The sequence below is a fragment of the Triturus cristatus genome, chromosome 8 (assembly GCF_964204655.1).
Source record: "Triturus cristatus chromosome 8, aTriCri1.1, whole genome shotgun sequence".
Classification (NCBI taxonomy): domain Eukaryota; kingdom Metazoa; phylum Chordata; class Amphibia; order Caudata; family Salamandridae; genus Triturus; species Triturus cristatus.
In genome coordinates, this window is record NC_140591.1 from 1,126,943,569 (window position 1) to 1,126,959,955 (window position 16,387).

At 43.0% G+C, this 16,387-nt stretch overlaps 1 protein-coding gene across 1 annotated transcript in view; it reads left to right on the plus strand.

The window, feature by feature from the left end:
• Positions 1-14,793, plus strand: part of CREG2 (cellular repressor of E1A stimulated genes 2) — a 74,878-nt gene extending 60,085 nt beyond the window's left edge. Inside the window, exons 3-4 of the mRNA XM_085622756.1 lie at positions 5,276-5,389; positions 13,691-14,793. Of these exons, the coding sequence (XP_085478882.1) occupies positions 5,276-5,389; positions 13,691-13,838 (262 nt within the window). The 3' untranslated portion in view covers positions 13,839-14,793. The remainder of the gene's footprint in view (positions 1-5,275; positions 5,390-13,690) is intronic.
• Positions 14,794-16,387: the final 1,594 nt, after the last annotated feature.

Genomic DNA, 16,387 nt, shown 5'->3' on the forward strand with positions numbered 1-16,387 from the left:
GCCTTGAAAATAGCAATATGATAATCACTTTTTAGGTCTGGCTTGACAACAGAGGAGTTGGTTTCCTTATGTGATTACCAGAAAAAAGAGCTTTAAGAGACAGAGAGAAGGGTTACTGCATGTGGACCAGAGGACAGCCACCATCATCACCATTCATAAGGAGGGGAAACCAAAATCTGACTGTGGTTCGTACAGACCGATCTCCCTCCTAAATGCGGAACCTAAGATTTTGGCTAAACTATTGGCCAACCGTCTGATTACTGTTATCGAGAATCTAGTCCATTCCGACCAGTCGGGTTTCATTCCGCATCGCAATACTGCACTTAACCTGCGAAGGGTGCATGCGGTACTGGGCAGAGTGGCCTCTATTCTGGAACCAGCGGTAATAGCCTCCCTAGACGCCACTATGGCCTTTGATACCATTGAATGGCCGTATCTCTGGGCAGTGCTGGAAAAGTTTGGGTTCGGCCCAAACTTCATTCGATGGGTACAGCTCCTATATGCTAACCCGCTGGCCCAAGTAGTGGTCAACAACAAAAAATCTGCCACCTTTGAGTTGGGCCGGGGGACCCGGCAGGGGTGCCCCTTTGTCCCCTCTCCTATTTGCCCTATCCTTGGAACCACTGGCGGCATGGATACGCTGGGATACGATGATCCGGGGCATGCGCTGGTCCCCAGATTGGGAAGACCGCATTTCGCTCTAGGCAGATGATATCCTGCTGTACTTGACCTCTCCGAGACGGTCCTTGATTGTGGTTTTAGATATTCTTGCCATGTGTGGCAGGTTCTCTGGGTACTCTATCAATTGGGGCAAATCTTTGTGGTTTGTTTTGGCTGGGGAGCCGCCCGTCCAACCGCAGGGATGCCCAATACAACTATGCTCCAATGGCTTTAAATATCTGGGCATTTTTCTCTCCCTGAACCCATCGCTCCGTTATTCCCAAAATGTACTCCCGCCCCCCCCCCCCCTCCACCCCCCTTGGCCAGGCTGCGCAAGGACATGCGTAACTGGAAATCTTTCCCGCTCTCAATACTGGGAAAGAAGGCCCTTTTTAAGATGATGTCTTTGCCTCGGTTTATATATGCCCTGCAACATTCCTTAGACCTGGTCCCAGCGTCCTACTTCAGAGAGGTGGAGAGCCTCCAACGTGACTTGCTATGGAGTGGAAAGCCACGTATTGCCTTTAAAAAGCTCACTTTAAATTGGTATGATGGGGGCATTAGCCTCCCCGACATTAAGAAGTATTATTGGGCGGCCCATCTGGCAGCCATAAACCATGGCACTTACACTCTCCCTGGGAACCCAGGCTATACTATGGACAGGTGGCTCCTACCGGGTGGGAACTATAATAGAGCCCTCTATTCCGGGCCGCGCCACTTTGCCCTCACGGGTCCCACCAAACATACAGTCCACGTCTGGCACACTGCCACCAAATGTCTCAGCTGGAGTCGCAGGCTCACTCTCGCAACGCCACTGTGGGACTCCGAACAACTGGGTAGCTTTTGGAAAAGCAAGGGGTTAGACAAGTAGGATCTAATAGGACTCTCGCAAATACGTGACCTAGGGGATAAAAATGAAGTTAAATCATTCGCCACCTTACAGCAGCAGTTCGACTTAGCAAATTCGGAATTTTTCCGATACACACAGGTCAGGCATGCTTTGCGTTCCCATCTGCAGCGCGGTAACACCCTTCCTGAATCCTCTCCACTGGAGGACAGAGTTTTAGATGGTCTTGTCCCCGATAACACTATATCCCTAATATATAAGAAACTAATAAACAACACGCCGGACCCCCTCCAGTCGCTTCGGGAGAAGTGGTCCAGGGATGGAATTGAGATGGATGATGAGGACTGACAGGAGGCCGTATCTTCGCCTAGAGTCGTGGCAATACCGGCATGCCTCCGGCTAGTTCAGCTCAAAATCCTCCACAGGGTATATGTGACTGGTCCCCAATTGGTGCGAATGGGAAAAATGGATGAGGGGAACTGTAGGCGTGGGTGTGGCCAAACAGGCACCCCCATGCATATAATCTGGGAATGTGCTATTATTCAATCTTACTGGCATAGCGTGCATGATGTTATTAATGCTGTCCTGTCCACACAGCTCACCCTGAATGCTCGTAGATGTTTGTTGAATATCTGGGAACCGAATGATTTGAATGATTGCCAGCTACAATGGGCCTCTCTGGGGCTTATGCTTGCTAAAAGAAACATTGCTCAGAAGTGGGGGGCATCTCGGCCTCCAGAGGTGGGCGATTGGGAGAAAGACCTAGACTGGTCAATGTTCAGAGAAAAAACTGTGTATGTAGCCCGTGGCTGCCCTAAGAAGTGGACACGTGTGTGGGGCATGTGGAATTCATATCATGGGGATATATGTCAGCCACCTTTCTCCCCCATGGAAAAGGACCCTCCCTCGCCCTAGACGTTTCATATGACTTATATTTTTGCACTACTTGATGTACCCTGTCGCCAATTTGTGATGCTCTTATTTCTCCTCTGTAATGTGATTGATATGCTGGTGCTGATTAATAAAAAGTATTATAAAAAAAAAAAAAGAGATAGAGAGATGGGCTAAGCTTTACCCACATACTGATTTTTTTTTTAGGTTGAAGCCTACCAGACAGCACATCGGCTCTGTATTTTGTAACTCGCATTTGCTTGCTTTCTATTTGCTGACTTTATTTGTTTTAGGCTGTCCAGCTTGAGTTTGTCCCTTCCGTAGCCCATACCCTTTTTACAGTGTCCTTCCACCAGTGCTTGATTTCTGTAAACAGGCCTTTAAATCTTGTTCTTATCTTGTCACATATGCTATGTATTCAAAGATGGGGGTCAGATGTCAGGTTCTGTCTTCCTTGCTGATTACTTTTCTTTTTCAAAGTTAGAGGATTTATGTTGCAATTATGCTGGCGACAGGAGGTGTGCTGGACAGAGGGCTGTACTTTTCTAGCACACAACAAAATTGAAATGTCTGTAAATAAACTGCAGATATTTCAGAATATATCAGAATTGGGGAAGCACAAATGGGGCACATTTTTTGTGAATCCCAAAGTGTGGGATTTAATATGGTAAACAAAAGATCAATACAATAGATGATGACATTTCCACACATTATTGTTTTGCCCTGTACACTTTTATCAGTAAAACGGTACATATGTGCAAATGTAATGGTCATTTCAATTGAAGATGTGTTACCTGTAATTGCAGTGCACTACCACACCGTGCATACTCCACTTTACCCCACTCCACACTATGCCACTCCACTCTATGCCACTCCACTCTATGCCACTCCACTCTACGCCACTCCGCGCCACTCCACTCTACGCCACTCCACTCTGTCACTCTACTCTACGTCACTCCACTCTGCATCACTGCAATCTACTCTGCACCACTCCACTCTACACCTCTCTACTGTACTCTGCACCACAGTACTCTATGCCAATGCACTGTATACCAATGCACTGTACACCACTCTACGACGCTGTACTCCACAAGACTGCACTCTCCACCACTGAACTCTATGCCACTCTACTCTGCCCCACACACTGTATGCTACTGTGCTCTACTCTACACCACTCAACTCTACTGCACGTTACGCCAGTGGATTCTACACTACTACTCTCTATGTCATTCTACTCTACAGCATTCCACTACGCTGCTGTACTCTACCATACTACACTTTACATCACTCTAATCTACTCTGCATCACTGCACTCTACCCTACACCACTCCACTGTACCCTGCACCACTCCACTCTACTCTAAAGCAATCTATTCTATGCCACTGCATTCTACGCCACTCTACTCCACCCTGCGCCACTTCACCCTGTGCCTCTGCAATCTGTGCCATGGCACTCCACTCTGCGGCACTCTACACCACTGTACTCTATGTCACTGCTCTCTATGCTGATGCTTTCTACACCACTTTACTCAAAACCAATGTACTCTACGCCAATCTACTTTGTTTACACCACTCTACGCCACTCCACAACACTTCACTACATGGTACTCCACTCTAGGACAATCCTCACTCTACGATTTTCTACACAAGTCCCTCTATGCCACTTTACTCCACTCTATTCTACAACACTCTACGCCCCTCCACTCTATGCCACTCCGCTCTGATACTTTACAACACTCTATTCTCCACCACTATACTGTACTCTATACCAATCCACTCTACGCCTCTACAATCTACTCTGCACCACTCTACTCTATGACAATGTACTTCACTCCGCTCTTCTCTACTATGCACAACTGCACTCTACGACACTCTACTTTATGCCACTCTACTCTGCAGCATTGTACTCTATGCCAGTTAATTTTACACCAATGCACTCTACTCAGTACCACTCCACTCCAGTGCACTCTGCGCCACTGCTCTATGCCACTGCACTCTACGCTGCACCACTTGACTCTACCCTGCATCACTCCAAGCCATGCCACTTCACTCGACTCTGAAACAATCTACTCTACACTACTGCACTCTATCCCACTGCTCTGTACACCACTCCACTGCACTCCACGCTGCTCCACTCTACTCTGCACCTTTCTTCTCTACACCACTCCACTCCAAACCAAAGTTCTCTCTGACAATGCACTCTACACCACTTTACTCAAAACCAATGCACTCTACACCAGCTACTCTGCACCACTGCGCAACTCTGTTCTACCCTGCACCACTGTACTCTACGCCATTGCTCTTTATACCAATCTACTCTGCACCACTCTACTCTACACCACTGCACTCTATACCAATGCACTGTACACCACTCTATGACGCTGTACTCCACAAGACTGCACTCTCCACCACTGAACTCTATGCCACTCTACTCTGCCCCACACACTCTATGCTACTGTGCTCTACTCTACACCACTCAACTCTACTGCACGTTACGCCAGTGCATTCTACACTACTACTCTCTATGTCATTCTACTCTACATCATTCCACTACGCTGCTCCTTGTTTTGTTTTTTCTTATTTAGTCAGGCTGAACAGCCTCTGGGATAATGTACAGCATGACAAAAACATTGACAAAGCCAATAGGTCTCAATGGTAAATCCTATTGGCTTTGTCAATGTTTGTTTTTATTTCTCTTCATTTAACCCTGAACTTGTATTCCGCACACTGCATGGTACCACTGTGCACTGATTGTCAGCAATTGAGGGAAAACGATATTTATTACACAGTGGAATTTTGATGGTCCATCTCTGCAGCACAGAATCATTATACATGCCATAATGATCGAGATTCATTGACATTCCCAATTTTCACACAGGAAGTACAGCATTGATCCTGAGGACCCTCGGTGTGCCAGGCTAACCCTCACTGGCCAGGTGATAATGGTGCCTTCGGAAGAGATGGACTTTGCCAAGAAAGCACTGTTTTCCAGGTCAGTCATAAACCACTGAATACCCCTGGATAGACCCCCTACCTCACTTGATTTCCTGTCACAGAGGGATATGAGGTGGGGGCTGGCAGATCTGGAAGGCGTTTGAAAGAGAATGAGAACACAAAGGGAACACAGACACCAGGAAACAATTAGGGGACAAGGGGCCTAATAGAATACTATTTAGAGCCCAGAATGGATGAAGTACCGTAGATCAGGTTTCTCTGCTAATGCACTAGATTCAGCCTCGGCCAAAGAACAACTACAATGTTGTGAGTGAGAATGAGTGAGACTGAGTGACAGTAAGATTTAGTGCTAGTTGGTGTTAGTGACAGTGAGTGAGAGTGAATTAGAATGAATGTGTGATAATGAGTGTGAGGGAGGAAGTGTGAATGCATAGCAGTGACTGAGAATGAGTTTTCGAAAGTGAGGATGAGCGTGAGTGAGAATGAGTGGGAATGAGGAGAAAAAAAGAATGCCGGGTAGTGTAAGAGAGTGAGAATAAATGAGTGTGTGAATGAGTGAATGAGTGTGAGTTAGTGAGCATGTTTGTGTATCAGCTATGCTAGCAAATCTCCTTCCACCCCTGGCGTACTGGTGGTAGTTTGTGGCTGGCAGAGGCACCCATGGTAAAAATGCTGCCACTGGCATACTGAAAGCTGGAGGTAATTCTTGGAATATGAGACATCCATTGTAAAATGCTGGTGCCGGCATACAAGAGGTAATTTATTGCATGTGGAACACCAGTGGCAAAATGCTGGCACTGTCATACTAGAGGCACTTTTTAGCATGAGTGAGGACAACCATGGCATATAGGGTCCAGCCAACCATCACAAAATGGTGGTCCTGACATTCTAGAGTCATTTGTGACCTATGGGTCACCCAAGGTATCTGGATGGCATATATTGCAAAATTCTGGCTCTGACATATTGTATTTAATTCTTGTCAGAAGGGGCACCCCTTGCATATGGTGGTCCTGCTGGGATAATGAAGATACTTAGTGACATATAGGGGTGGCACCCATTGCACATTTTGAAAAGCTGAGGTAAATTCCTGGAGAGTGTCAGGGTGCATTGCCTTGACACAACATAAAAGTACTTGAATATTTAATGGGTGCCCTTTCAAAGCCTATGTCTTTTTAATAAATATATGTCAACATTGTGTTTTAAACTGCATGATTTGGTGCCAAAGTGGTTTTAAGCAAACACAAGGAGATAATGGACGGAGCGTTGACACCCACCCCCAGTCACAGATCTGGGTTGAATCTATTATCGTTCTTTAGCTCACTTCACGACCCCAGTTCAAACCCAGACATATGCAAATCAGTCTTGACCCTGTGCCTCATGGAAACAGTCCAGCCCGAACTGCCAAGCCAGATCTTCCCTGGACCGGAAACAAGCATTCTGGGACCAGGCTAGCTTGAATCCAGTGGCAAAGCGAGCAAGGGATACACGTCTGGGCATACCCTGCCAACATTTTGTCTTTTTAAGGCATGGGCAAAAATGAGCAATTGCCTAGAGCCTCAGCCTTCCAAGTGGCTCTCCATAAAGTAAATGGGAAAGTGGAAATTCCTACCATAAAAACGCTGCTCATAAAAAACAGCTTTTTTTTCTAATTTGACGACTGAGCATGTTTAACGGAAATTTAGGGCCAGATTTGCAAACGATTTGGGTCAGGGCAAAGTCATACAAGGTGGTACAAACTCTTACAAAGGTATTTACTTTTCAGCGCAAATAGTATTTTGTGCTGGAAAGGTGCAATTTATCAGTTTAAATAGGGCTTTGCATGGCTTTTTGCACCACTTTGCATCAACTTGGGTGTACCTTGGGCAGGCTAGCGCAAGCAAACAAAGTTTTCAACGTAAAGTCTAATTTACTAGAATAGCCATATGGGCTTTGCTTAAAAGAACAGCCTGCTTGAAGCAGGCGCTAACATGAAGAAATGTTTTAATTTCTGCAAATATTACACACATTGCTTATGTACTGCACAGTACAGCACACATACAATGTGTGGAATTCTAAAAAACAGTCTAGGCATAGGTTTTTGCACTAAAAGAGTATGCCTCGAGCACAGTCTCCTATGCTAGACCGCACACAAACCCATCCACTCACCCACTTTGATAGTTTCGCTTACGAATAATAAATCTGTGTGTGCAAGCCCTGTCCTGCCTTAATGCTCACACTCCCAGGCAGCTGGTGGTAATCAAATAAAAAAAAAATATATATATATATATATATATATATATATATATATTTCAGTGTCATTTCTCCTGCCTAAATTCATCTAACCTCTTCTACAATTATCCTCTCTCTTAACCTCAGTATCCCTCCTTATCTATGTACCTTTATCCTCTCTCTGTCCCAGCTGTCTCTATGTCAGCTTTGTCTACCAGATGCTTTTCTCAAAGACCCAATATAAATCACTGAACTTCACCTCCATCGACATCTTTCTCAAGACCCAGCCCCATTCTTTAACATTCTCTGTACCTATGCCTATTCCGATCCCTCTCTATCTCAACTCTCCCTCATCCCTCTCTCTGTTACTCACTGTTTCTTTCATCTGTTCTCCCTGTATCTCTTCTCTATTGGCTTCACTTTTCACACTAACTCATCTCTAACTTTTCTATGTCTCGCTCTTTGTCTCTTCTACCTTTTTTCTCTCTACCTCTCTCAGACCTTTCTCTACCCCACCACTCCTCCTAACAACTCTATTTCATTTCTCTCTCTACCTCATATCTCCCTCACTACCTCTCCTCTTTCACCCCACCTCCCTACAGAAAATATCAATTTACCTCGCCATTAGTTCACTACCTCACTTCTCTACTTCCCCTTTCTCTTATTATGCCTCTTTTCCTTTTCCTTCCCCTCTCTGTCTTACTCCTTTCTGGCTACCTCTAATTCACTACCTCTGCCCATTTATCTTTATCATCAATTCTCTATCTCTGTCTCTTTCTCTCTCACAAAAACAGAAATCTTTCTGGACCTCCTTCTCTATTTCAGCTTACCCCCACCACCTCAAATATCTCTCAACCTATTTCCTTCTGGGTCACTCTCTCACATCTCTTTATCCGTTTAGACCTCACCCTTTTTCCCTTATTACACACACATTTCTCAATTTCCTCTTTTTGCTCTACACCATAATTTTCTTACGGTGTGCACCCTGAATATCGAACCCAGAAATGTTGAGACTTGCAAATATCAAGGACAAAACATAGAATCCAAAGTATCGAAGGGTAAGTATAGATTTTCTATAAATAACTCCATATATATGTACCATGGTGATATATATCTTCAAGGTACATAGATTTGGGTTTAGGATTAGTAAATCTATATTTGAATATATGCACTTACCATTCAATATTTTGTCTCTCAATATCACAATATTCTTGCATGTCGATATTCTTCGGCTCGATATTCATTAGTACAAGCTTTCTCTCTCTCTCTACCCATCACTCCTTTCCTGACCTATTTGTCTACACCACTTCTCATTTTTCTCTCTTTACTTTGCATCTTTTTTCTCAAGTATTTGTACATCTACCTCTTGCTGCCCTTACCTCTTTTTCTACTTTACCTCTCCCTCTCTACCTCACCCCTTGGAGTCCTGTTCTCCTCTGCTTCCTCTCTCTACTTTCCTTGCTTCCCAAGTCTATCTCTCTCTACCGCGCTCTAAAATCTTACCCATTTCTCTACCTACATCTTCCTCTTTCTGCCTATCTTTATCTTTCCTTCTCTATGTTTGTCATTTGTCTCCCTAACCCATATCTTTCTACATCATCTCTATCTCTACGCCATTCTCCCTCTACTTCACGTCTCTCGCTATACTGTTCTCTGTCCATCTCCTTTATTCTGTCCCATCAGATGTATCCTACTCACCAGGGTCGTCACAGATATCTGTTTAGCCTAAAAAGTGCCCACAAACACATAAGAGAAAAGTGACAAATAGGGGAAAAGAAATTAGTAAAAATGTGTTATATCCTAACCAATTGCATGATGAATATCCTCAAAGCAGTGCTTTGATTACATTTTCCCTATTGCACAAGAACACCAATGGTGAAGGGAGTTATATTTGTGATTACAAATATTCAGCTACAAAAGGTACAATTTCAAGCACTATGTGCGTCGGACTTATTTTTATATTATGCACTGATCCACTTAACATCTAACAGGTCACCCTTAGCATGTATTTCCTAACATGGGAGTAACAAGCTGGCTAGACACTGAATTCCACATAAAATATTGCTGTTGCAAATAAAAATATCTTGATCCAAACGAAAAAATAATTGCTTGCATGCATGCTCAAGGTTTCTTTTGGTACTATTTAGCTGGCCAACATCAAGCTGCTTGAGCTTTCAGCTGTTTTTGAAGGTTTAACATATAATTAAACATTGCTTGCTTTATGAGGACTTGAATAAGCAGAAATTGGATAATTCATTTGAAATGGTTTTAGAGGACCCAAAATCCTTAAGATGTCACCGATTTGATTCCCTTTTCCTTGATTATTTCAGTGCAGTACCTCCGAGCCCTCCTATGATGCTTGTTCGCTTCAAATGCCACAGAATTTCACCTAGGCAGAAATGGAATGGCGGTACTGATCCTGTTGAACCTTTATGCCGCCTTCGACACTGTCAACCACCAAATTCTGCTTACCCACCTAAAAGAGGTTGGGATAGGAGGCACACTCCTTAAATGGTTTGAATATTGCCTATCTGGAAGATCACAAGCAATATCTCTTCCCCCTTTTGTATCTGACTACAAAGATATCTGGCATGAAGTGCCTCAAGGTTCAGCCGTAAGGGGCTTATGGCCGAACCTTGAGGCATCCTGCTCAATGTTTATTTTAGGCCATTTCTGACTTTGATTAAGTTCTTTGGGATATCATTTGTACACAGATGATAATAATAATATCATTGGATAAATCAGTCCCAATTCATCTAAATAATCTTCATGTTTGTCTGAAAGAGATGACCTAATGACTCAATGAGAACACATTAAAATTCAACAGAGATAAAACTGATTTTTTGTGCTGCTTGCCAGGGAATTTACAACAGCAGCACCAAGTTAACTTCTGGTCATGGACCAATAATACAGATTTGGAATTAGCACATTCTGTGCAGAATCTTGGAGTCCAAATTGACGCAAGACTCAACGGAGGCTCACGTCAATAAAACTGTAGCTGTCAGCCACGGACTTCTTAAAAATCTAAAGAAAATTGTCCATCTGCTCCCACAGCCTTCTAGGAAGTTAGTAGTACAGTGTACTGTACTGAGCAGATTGGACAACTGTAACTCATTGCATATAACAAGTCCAGACTATCTGATCAGGCGGCTTCAAAGGATTCAGGTGAAGGCTGCCAAGTTAGCGCTAAATAAATTGAGATTTGACTCGGCAACCCGCACGGTGAAAGAACTTCATTGGCTTTCAGTGAAGGAAAGGTGTATATTTAAGGCTCTGTTCATAATGCACAGAGTACTGAACGGCAAAGGACCTAGGTCTCCACAATAGAAAGTTGATTAATATAAACCCACACGAAATTTGAGATCATCCCCTGCTCGCAGGGTCTGTATACCCTATTTTAAAAAGCCATGGCTTGGAGATAGGGCTTTCCAAGTCAAAGCAGCTCAACTGTGGAATACACTACCTCTCTCTCTCTGATAACTGATTCTAATCTGCTGACCTTCAGGAGAAATTTAAAAACCTGTCTTTCCCTCCAGTAATGACATTATACCACTTAGTCCTCTGTAAACTACTCACAGAACCTCTTCTATACTGATCAATACTAGTGCCATGATGCCCGCTCGGTGATAGTTGCTCTCTATAAATGGTTAATAATAATAATTGGGATTAGGAAAGTGCTCTTAATGAGAACCATACTAGGACCTTCTATGCTGAGTTCATAGCCAGGCGAATATGTGTCCATGATGGATTAAAATTACACATTCAAGAAATAGTACTCAGGCCGCATGTGAAGCCATAAATAAATATTACCTTTATAAATTGGACTAATTTCTAGCATATGAAGCCTCTCATTATTAAAGAAACTACTTTCCATTCCAGAAAACTCTGTCCCATCTAAAAAGCATTTGAATCTTGTTGAAATTTTGATTGCTGTTCTACTGAAGCAAGCTCTTTGCTTATGGCCTGTTCAACAAAAGTGTATGTTTATTGTAGGTTTTCTTCTTCTTTTAGTGTAGTTTCTAATTTTTTCGTGGGCTGTCTCAAAAAATTCCAGGAGTACCACTAGAAAGCTGACACAGGTTCACTCACAAATGTAAGCATAAGGATGAGTAAATGTAGCAGGTCTATTTTTACGTGTGGGTTAATACTTAGAAAAGGGCATATGCATAAACGATTTTTACACAGGGCACATATTTTACCTGTGGAGAAAAAAGCTTTTCCTACCCCAACCCCCCATGAATTGCTCTCATCACTACAATCCTGGATATAGGGCCTGATTTAGATTTTGGTGGACGGTTACTCTGTCACAACAGTGACGGATATCCCGTCCACCAAAATATAAATCCCATTATATCCAATAGGATTTATATTTTGGTGGAAAGGATGTCCGTCACCGTTGTGATGGAGTAACCCTTCCTACGAGATCTGATCAGGCCCATAGTCTTTCTCCTGCTCTTGACTGGAGTGTCTCTCCAAGCTTTTTCAGTGTGAGAGTGTACATTACAAACATTTGTGAATACTCTTCCCTAGAACGCCAACTCCGAGCCCATTGAGTAGTTCCACTTAAACGTAAAATCAATTTGAAATTGTAAATTCCCTTTTTTTAAGACCAAACAGGAATTACAACTCATAAATCAAGCTGTTTGTGCAACTGCATTTAACAACTTGTCCAAATGGCTGTAGTCAGTATTCACTAAAAGTGTTTCCTTTTTCAGCAGATATTAAGACTTTCTTTTCTCCGATCAATAGGCCTGTTACCTTGACCGGAAATCACGGATTTAAATCTGTTGTAGAAGTCCTTGCTCAGATTATGTTTAAAATAAAACCCAGGGAACAGAAGGCCATGGAGAACAAGAACTCCAAGTGGGAAAGAGAATCTGAGAGACAACTCTGGTGGGACAGGAAAAACGAGGGGACAGGTAGACACCGATACAGGGGTTTATGGGACAGAAGGGCACTCAAAGAGCAACAGAAGTCTGGGAAAACAGGTAGTACTAGCACCGAACTACACCAGAAACAGTACAAGGTAGGGATAGGCCTGTCCCAACTACAAAGTGCCATGCAAACAAGAACGCAAGGTCGCACGGTTCTAATAAACCTAGATTAGGAACAGTGAACTTAAATGAGAAATGTAAGATCCACAAACATTGCACTAGTAAGGCTCTGACAAACACCCATCTAATTTGTTTAGAGGGGCAAAAGACCCAATACCCTTAATCAGCAACAAAGCTGACACAGGTTGGTTGCCGGGCCTCAAGACCTGAGCCCACTTTGCGAGAAAAAAAAAACTGCATGTTATGGGGCTTATTAACAAGAAAGTGCCGCAGCACGGCACTGCAAGCCCTTTGGCTGCGACCCGCTGCAACACTTTCAAAGCACAGGGATACGTCCTATTTACAAAGGTATAAGTCATATTTACAACAATATGATGCATCCTGTACGTTCCCCTGGACTGGCGCACAATCGGCTGCCATGCCTTACACAAGCACCCTTGAGCCATGGTGCAAGGGTGCCTGCATTGCGAGGAGATTGTTTCTGTGCAGGTAGGGGAACCTTTCTGCACAAAAACAATAATTAAAAAAAGAGGTGATTTTCTTTTCCTATGTGTGCTGGAGAATGCAACACCCGTAGAATGAGGAAAAACAATGAGAAATGTAAACAGTTCTCCTCATTGCACCTCGCGACACGGCCCCTGCGGTGGCATAGCCTTCTGATGCATTTCCAGGTTTACGAATTCTCGTAAATCAGGAAATGTGGCAGAATACATGAGTGTTGCATGGGAATACCCAAAGCAACACCCATGTCACGCCCCTTTCACGCATAGTGTTGCGTGAGAGGGGGCCATATTTACAAGGACAGGGAAAGCCACGCAGGGGGGCTTTACGTGTCCTTGTAAATATGGGGCAGGTTGCGCCAGCGATGCGTCACAAAAGTAACGCACTGTAGGTGCAAGGGGCTTGTAAATAAGCTCCTCGATGTGTAAGAAATAGAGATTCCCTAAACCATGGTGGCACTTCCCTGAATCGTCTTATAAATTACAGCATTGCTAACATAAGACTGTGTAATTTGTAAATACATTTTTCCATGCCTATTTGTGTCGTTCTTCATTCCTTGTCTCCCCCTTTTTCAGGTATCCAGGCATGAGAAAGTGGCCTCGCAATTACGAATGCTTATTCATGAAAATGAACATAGAACATGTCTGTCTACAGAACTGGTATGGAGCAGTGTCCACCATCGACACAGACAAATATTTCAGTGCTGTTCCAATTAGCGGCTAATGGGCTCCATCAAAATAACCTACTCCAAAGAGTTACTTGTACGCTTGAAAGCAGTGTTGAAAATTGAAGACTGTCTACAGACAGATGTGAGATTTCAGAGGATCCTGGTGGGACATTGACTTTCGTACTATAAGCAAAAAGAAGAAAGATTGGGAGAGATGGACTTGTCTAAAAGAGCATATGAAACCTCAATGGGAAACTGCAATTTATGAAAGAGAGCACCTTCCCATGAAAAAAAAAACACCAATAAGCACTCTAATGAATGTTGTTGAAAATTTGCTATGCTGTTTTACCTACCGATGAGAGCTTCTCACTTGGGGTCTGGTTCCCAAACAAATTGTGCTCGTGCAGGTTTACTTCTGGGTACAGTGTCAATTTACAATTCTGGGGGAATCCTCAAAATATTCAAGTTGTGATACCAAGCTGGGAATTCTTGTGGATCTACAGCAGGAATCCATGCCACTTAGTATTGTAGGAACCAGTGTTCACTGGAATGACTAACATTGTTTTGCAACCAGGTAAGCAGGGCATCTTGTCACACATCCTGATGCAGATGGACTTGCTCAATCGTTAGTCATGCCTACACATTACGCGGTTATGCGTCAAGCACACCACAAAAGTGTTCTCTCTGCATGCTTGCTCTTGTCTAGCATGTTTCACAAGAGTATTAAATCTGTCAGTGCTGCTGCAGGCGAGTCATGCGCTATGTATTTTATTTGTATTGTGTGTGAATAATAAAGGTTGTTCCAGGCTTTAGCTACGAACGGCAACCACACCAAGAAGCTTCAGGGGTAAAGGACTCAATAAATAACAAACAGAAACCTGAACTTATAGAAACAGGAAAGAGTGAGAAGTCAACGTGAAAAGCAGATCGTGATAAAAGGGTCACTTGACTCATTTTGTAGGCCTTTCTTTGTGTTTTAAGTTCTCAAATTAAAGCATTACAAATACTGCATATTAATAGTTCAACTTTCGTTCAACTCTATGCTTTACCCTGACACCTTGTTCTTTTTTGGTCTTTTGAACACAGGGTGAGATAGGGTTAAATATTGTGGTATACTCACTGCGCCCTACGCAGGAGCCTATTGGAGGCTGAGCTGATGGAATGCTTGAATGTTAGGAAATAAAAGTTTGTCTTTTTGTTGTTTGGGAGAGGTAGAGGAGCCAAGTGGCCCTGCACAGCTGCTGATTGATGGTCTGTTTCATCAGTAGGTATCGTCCTGCTATGTTGGGGCGTGAGTGAATTTGATGAATCGGATCCCATCACTTTTCAAGTCCTAAGGGTTAAATATTATCATCAGTCATTTGGCATCCATGGATCTCTACGCATTGGAAGAAAGCCTTGCAAAGGTGGTTATATTGTTCATTTATGTCTGACTTCTGCCACATCATCTACATGCCACACTCCTTATTTCTTCATCTTGAACTTGTGTTCCAAGGTATAAGCACTTTCTCTTCAAATAGGCAGGTCTTTTTGCTACAACTGTTGTTATAGTTGTTCATAACAAGTGCTTCACAACCCAACCTGTGCATAGAAACTAATTGCATGAACCGGTTTAACACCCCCAAGCACAAGATTGGGCAGAGGAAGAGAGATTAAGAGCAAACCGTGAAAAGCCACATCTTATCATTTCTGTCATGCCACTGACAAAGACTTCAGGATTATTTTTGTATAGCCTATAACTTAAATTGCATTGCACTATCGAAAGGCGTTGTCAGTGTTCGTTGCGCAAGTGGATTATACTGTAACATTTTTAGTTACAACCATTCCAACTAAAGGATGATTTTATCTCATTTTGGTTGTATAGAATCTTTGGAACTGGTCTTGCTAGACAAGCTGATTGACAAATACATTGTAATAACGGTCTCCAGCACCTGCAAGAAGGGAGAACATGCTTGAGAAATGTCTCTCACACAGTTCATGGGTTATTGTAAACAAATATAACTATAATTTTGGAAAAAACTTAAAGTATACTATCTCCACAGGTTCATCAGTCAAACTGCTGCAGGCTCAATACTACAAATATTTATCATACACTGATCACTACGGAGAAAGGGAGAACAGGCACTTATTAATAGCGCCTAACAGGAAAGAAGGATGGACAAGGCGGGTCACTGAGGATGGTAAGAAACAGCAACCAATGGAGAGCCCCTATTTAGGAGGGTATAGAAAAGATCCAAATTTCAATTTCTGTCCTTTCTTACCATACTACTTGTTACTGGTAAAAAGATTAGAAATTTTTTGACAAGTTGCTTTGACCATAAGCGAGGGAAATGTTATACTCTTTTTTTTTTTTTTTTTTTTTCTTTCAATTCAGTGCGTTGCTGCATTCATACTTTTTTTGCTCTGAGGCCCAAATTGATTTGTATTCGGTATATCGCTTGATTATTTTTCTTTTAGGATTAGTCCTACAAGGAGTGAGTTACCTGGTGGCTGCTGTCAGTTATCCAAACCTCATTCACTCCGACGGCTGACCATTCTAGACACAAGTAAAAATAAATGCAACAATCTCATATCGTAGAGATGCACTTGCACCATCTGCATAGAT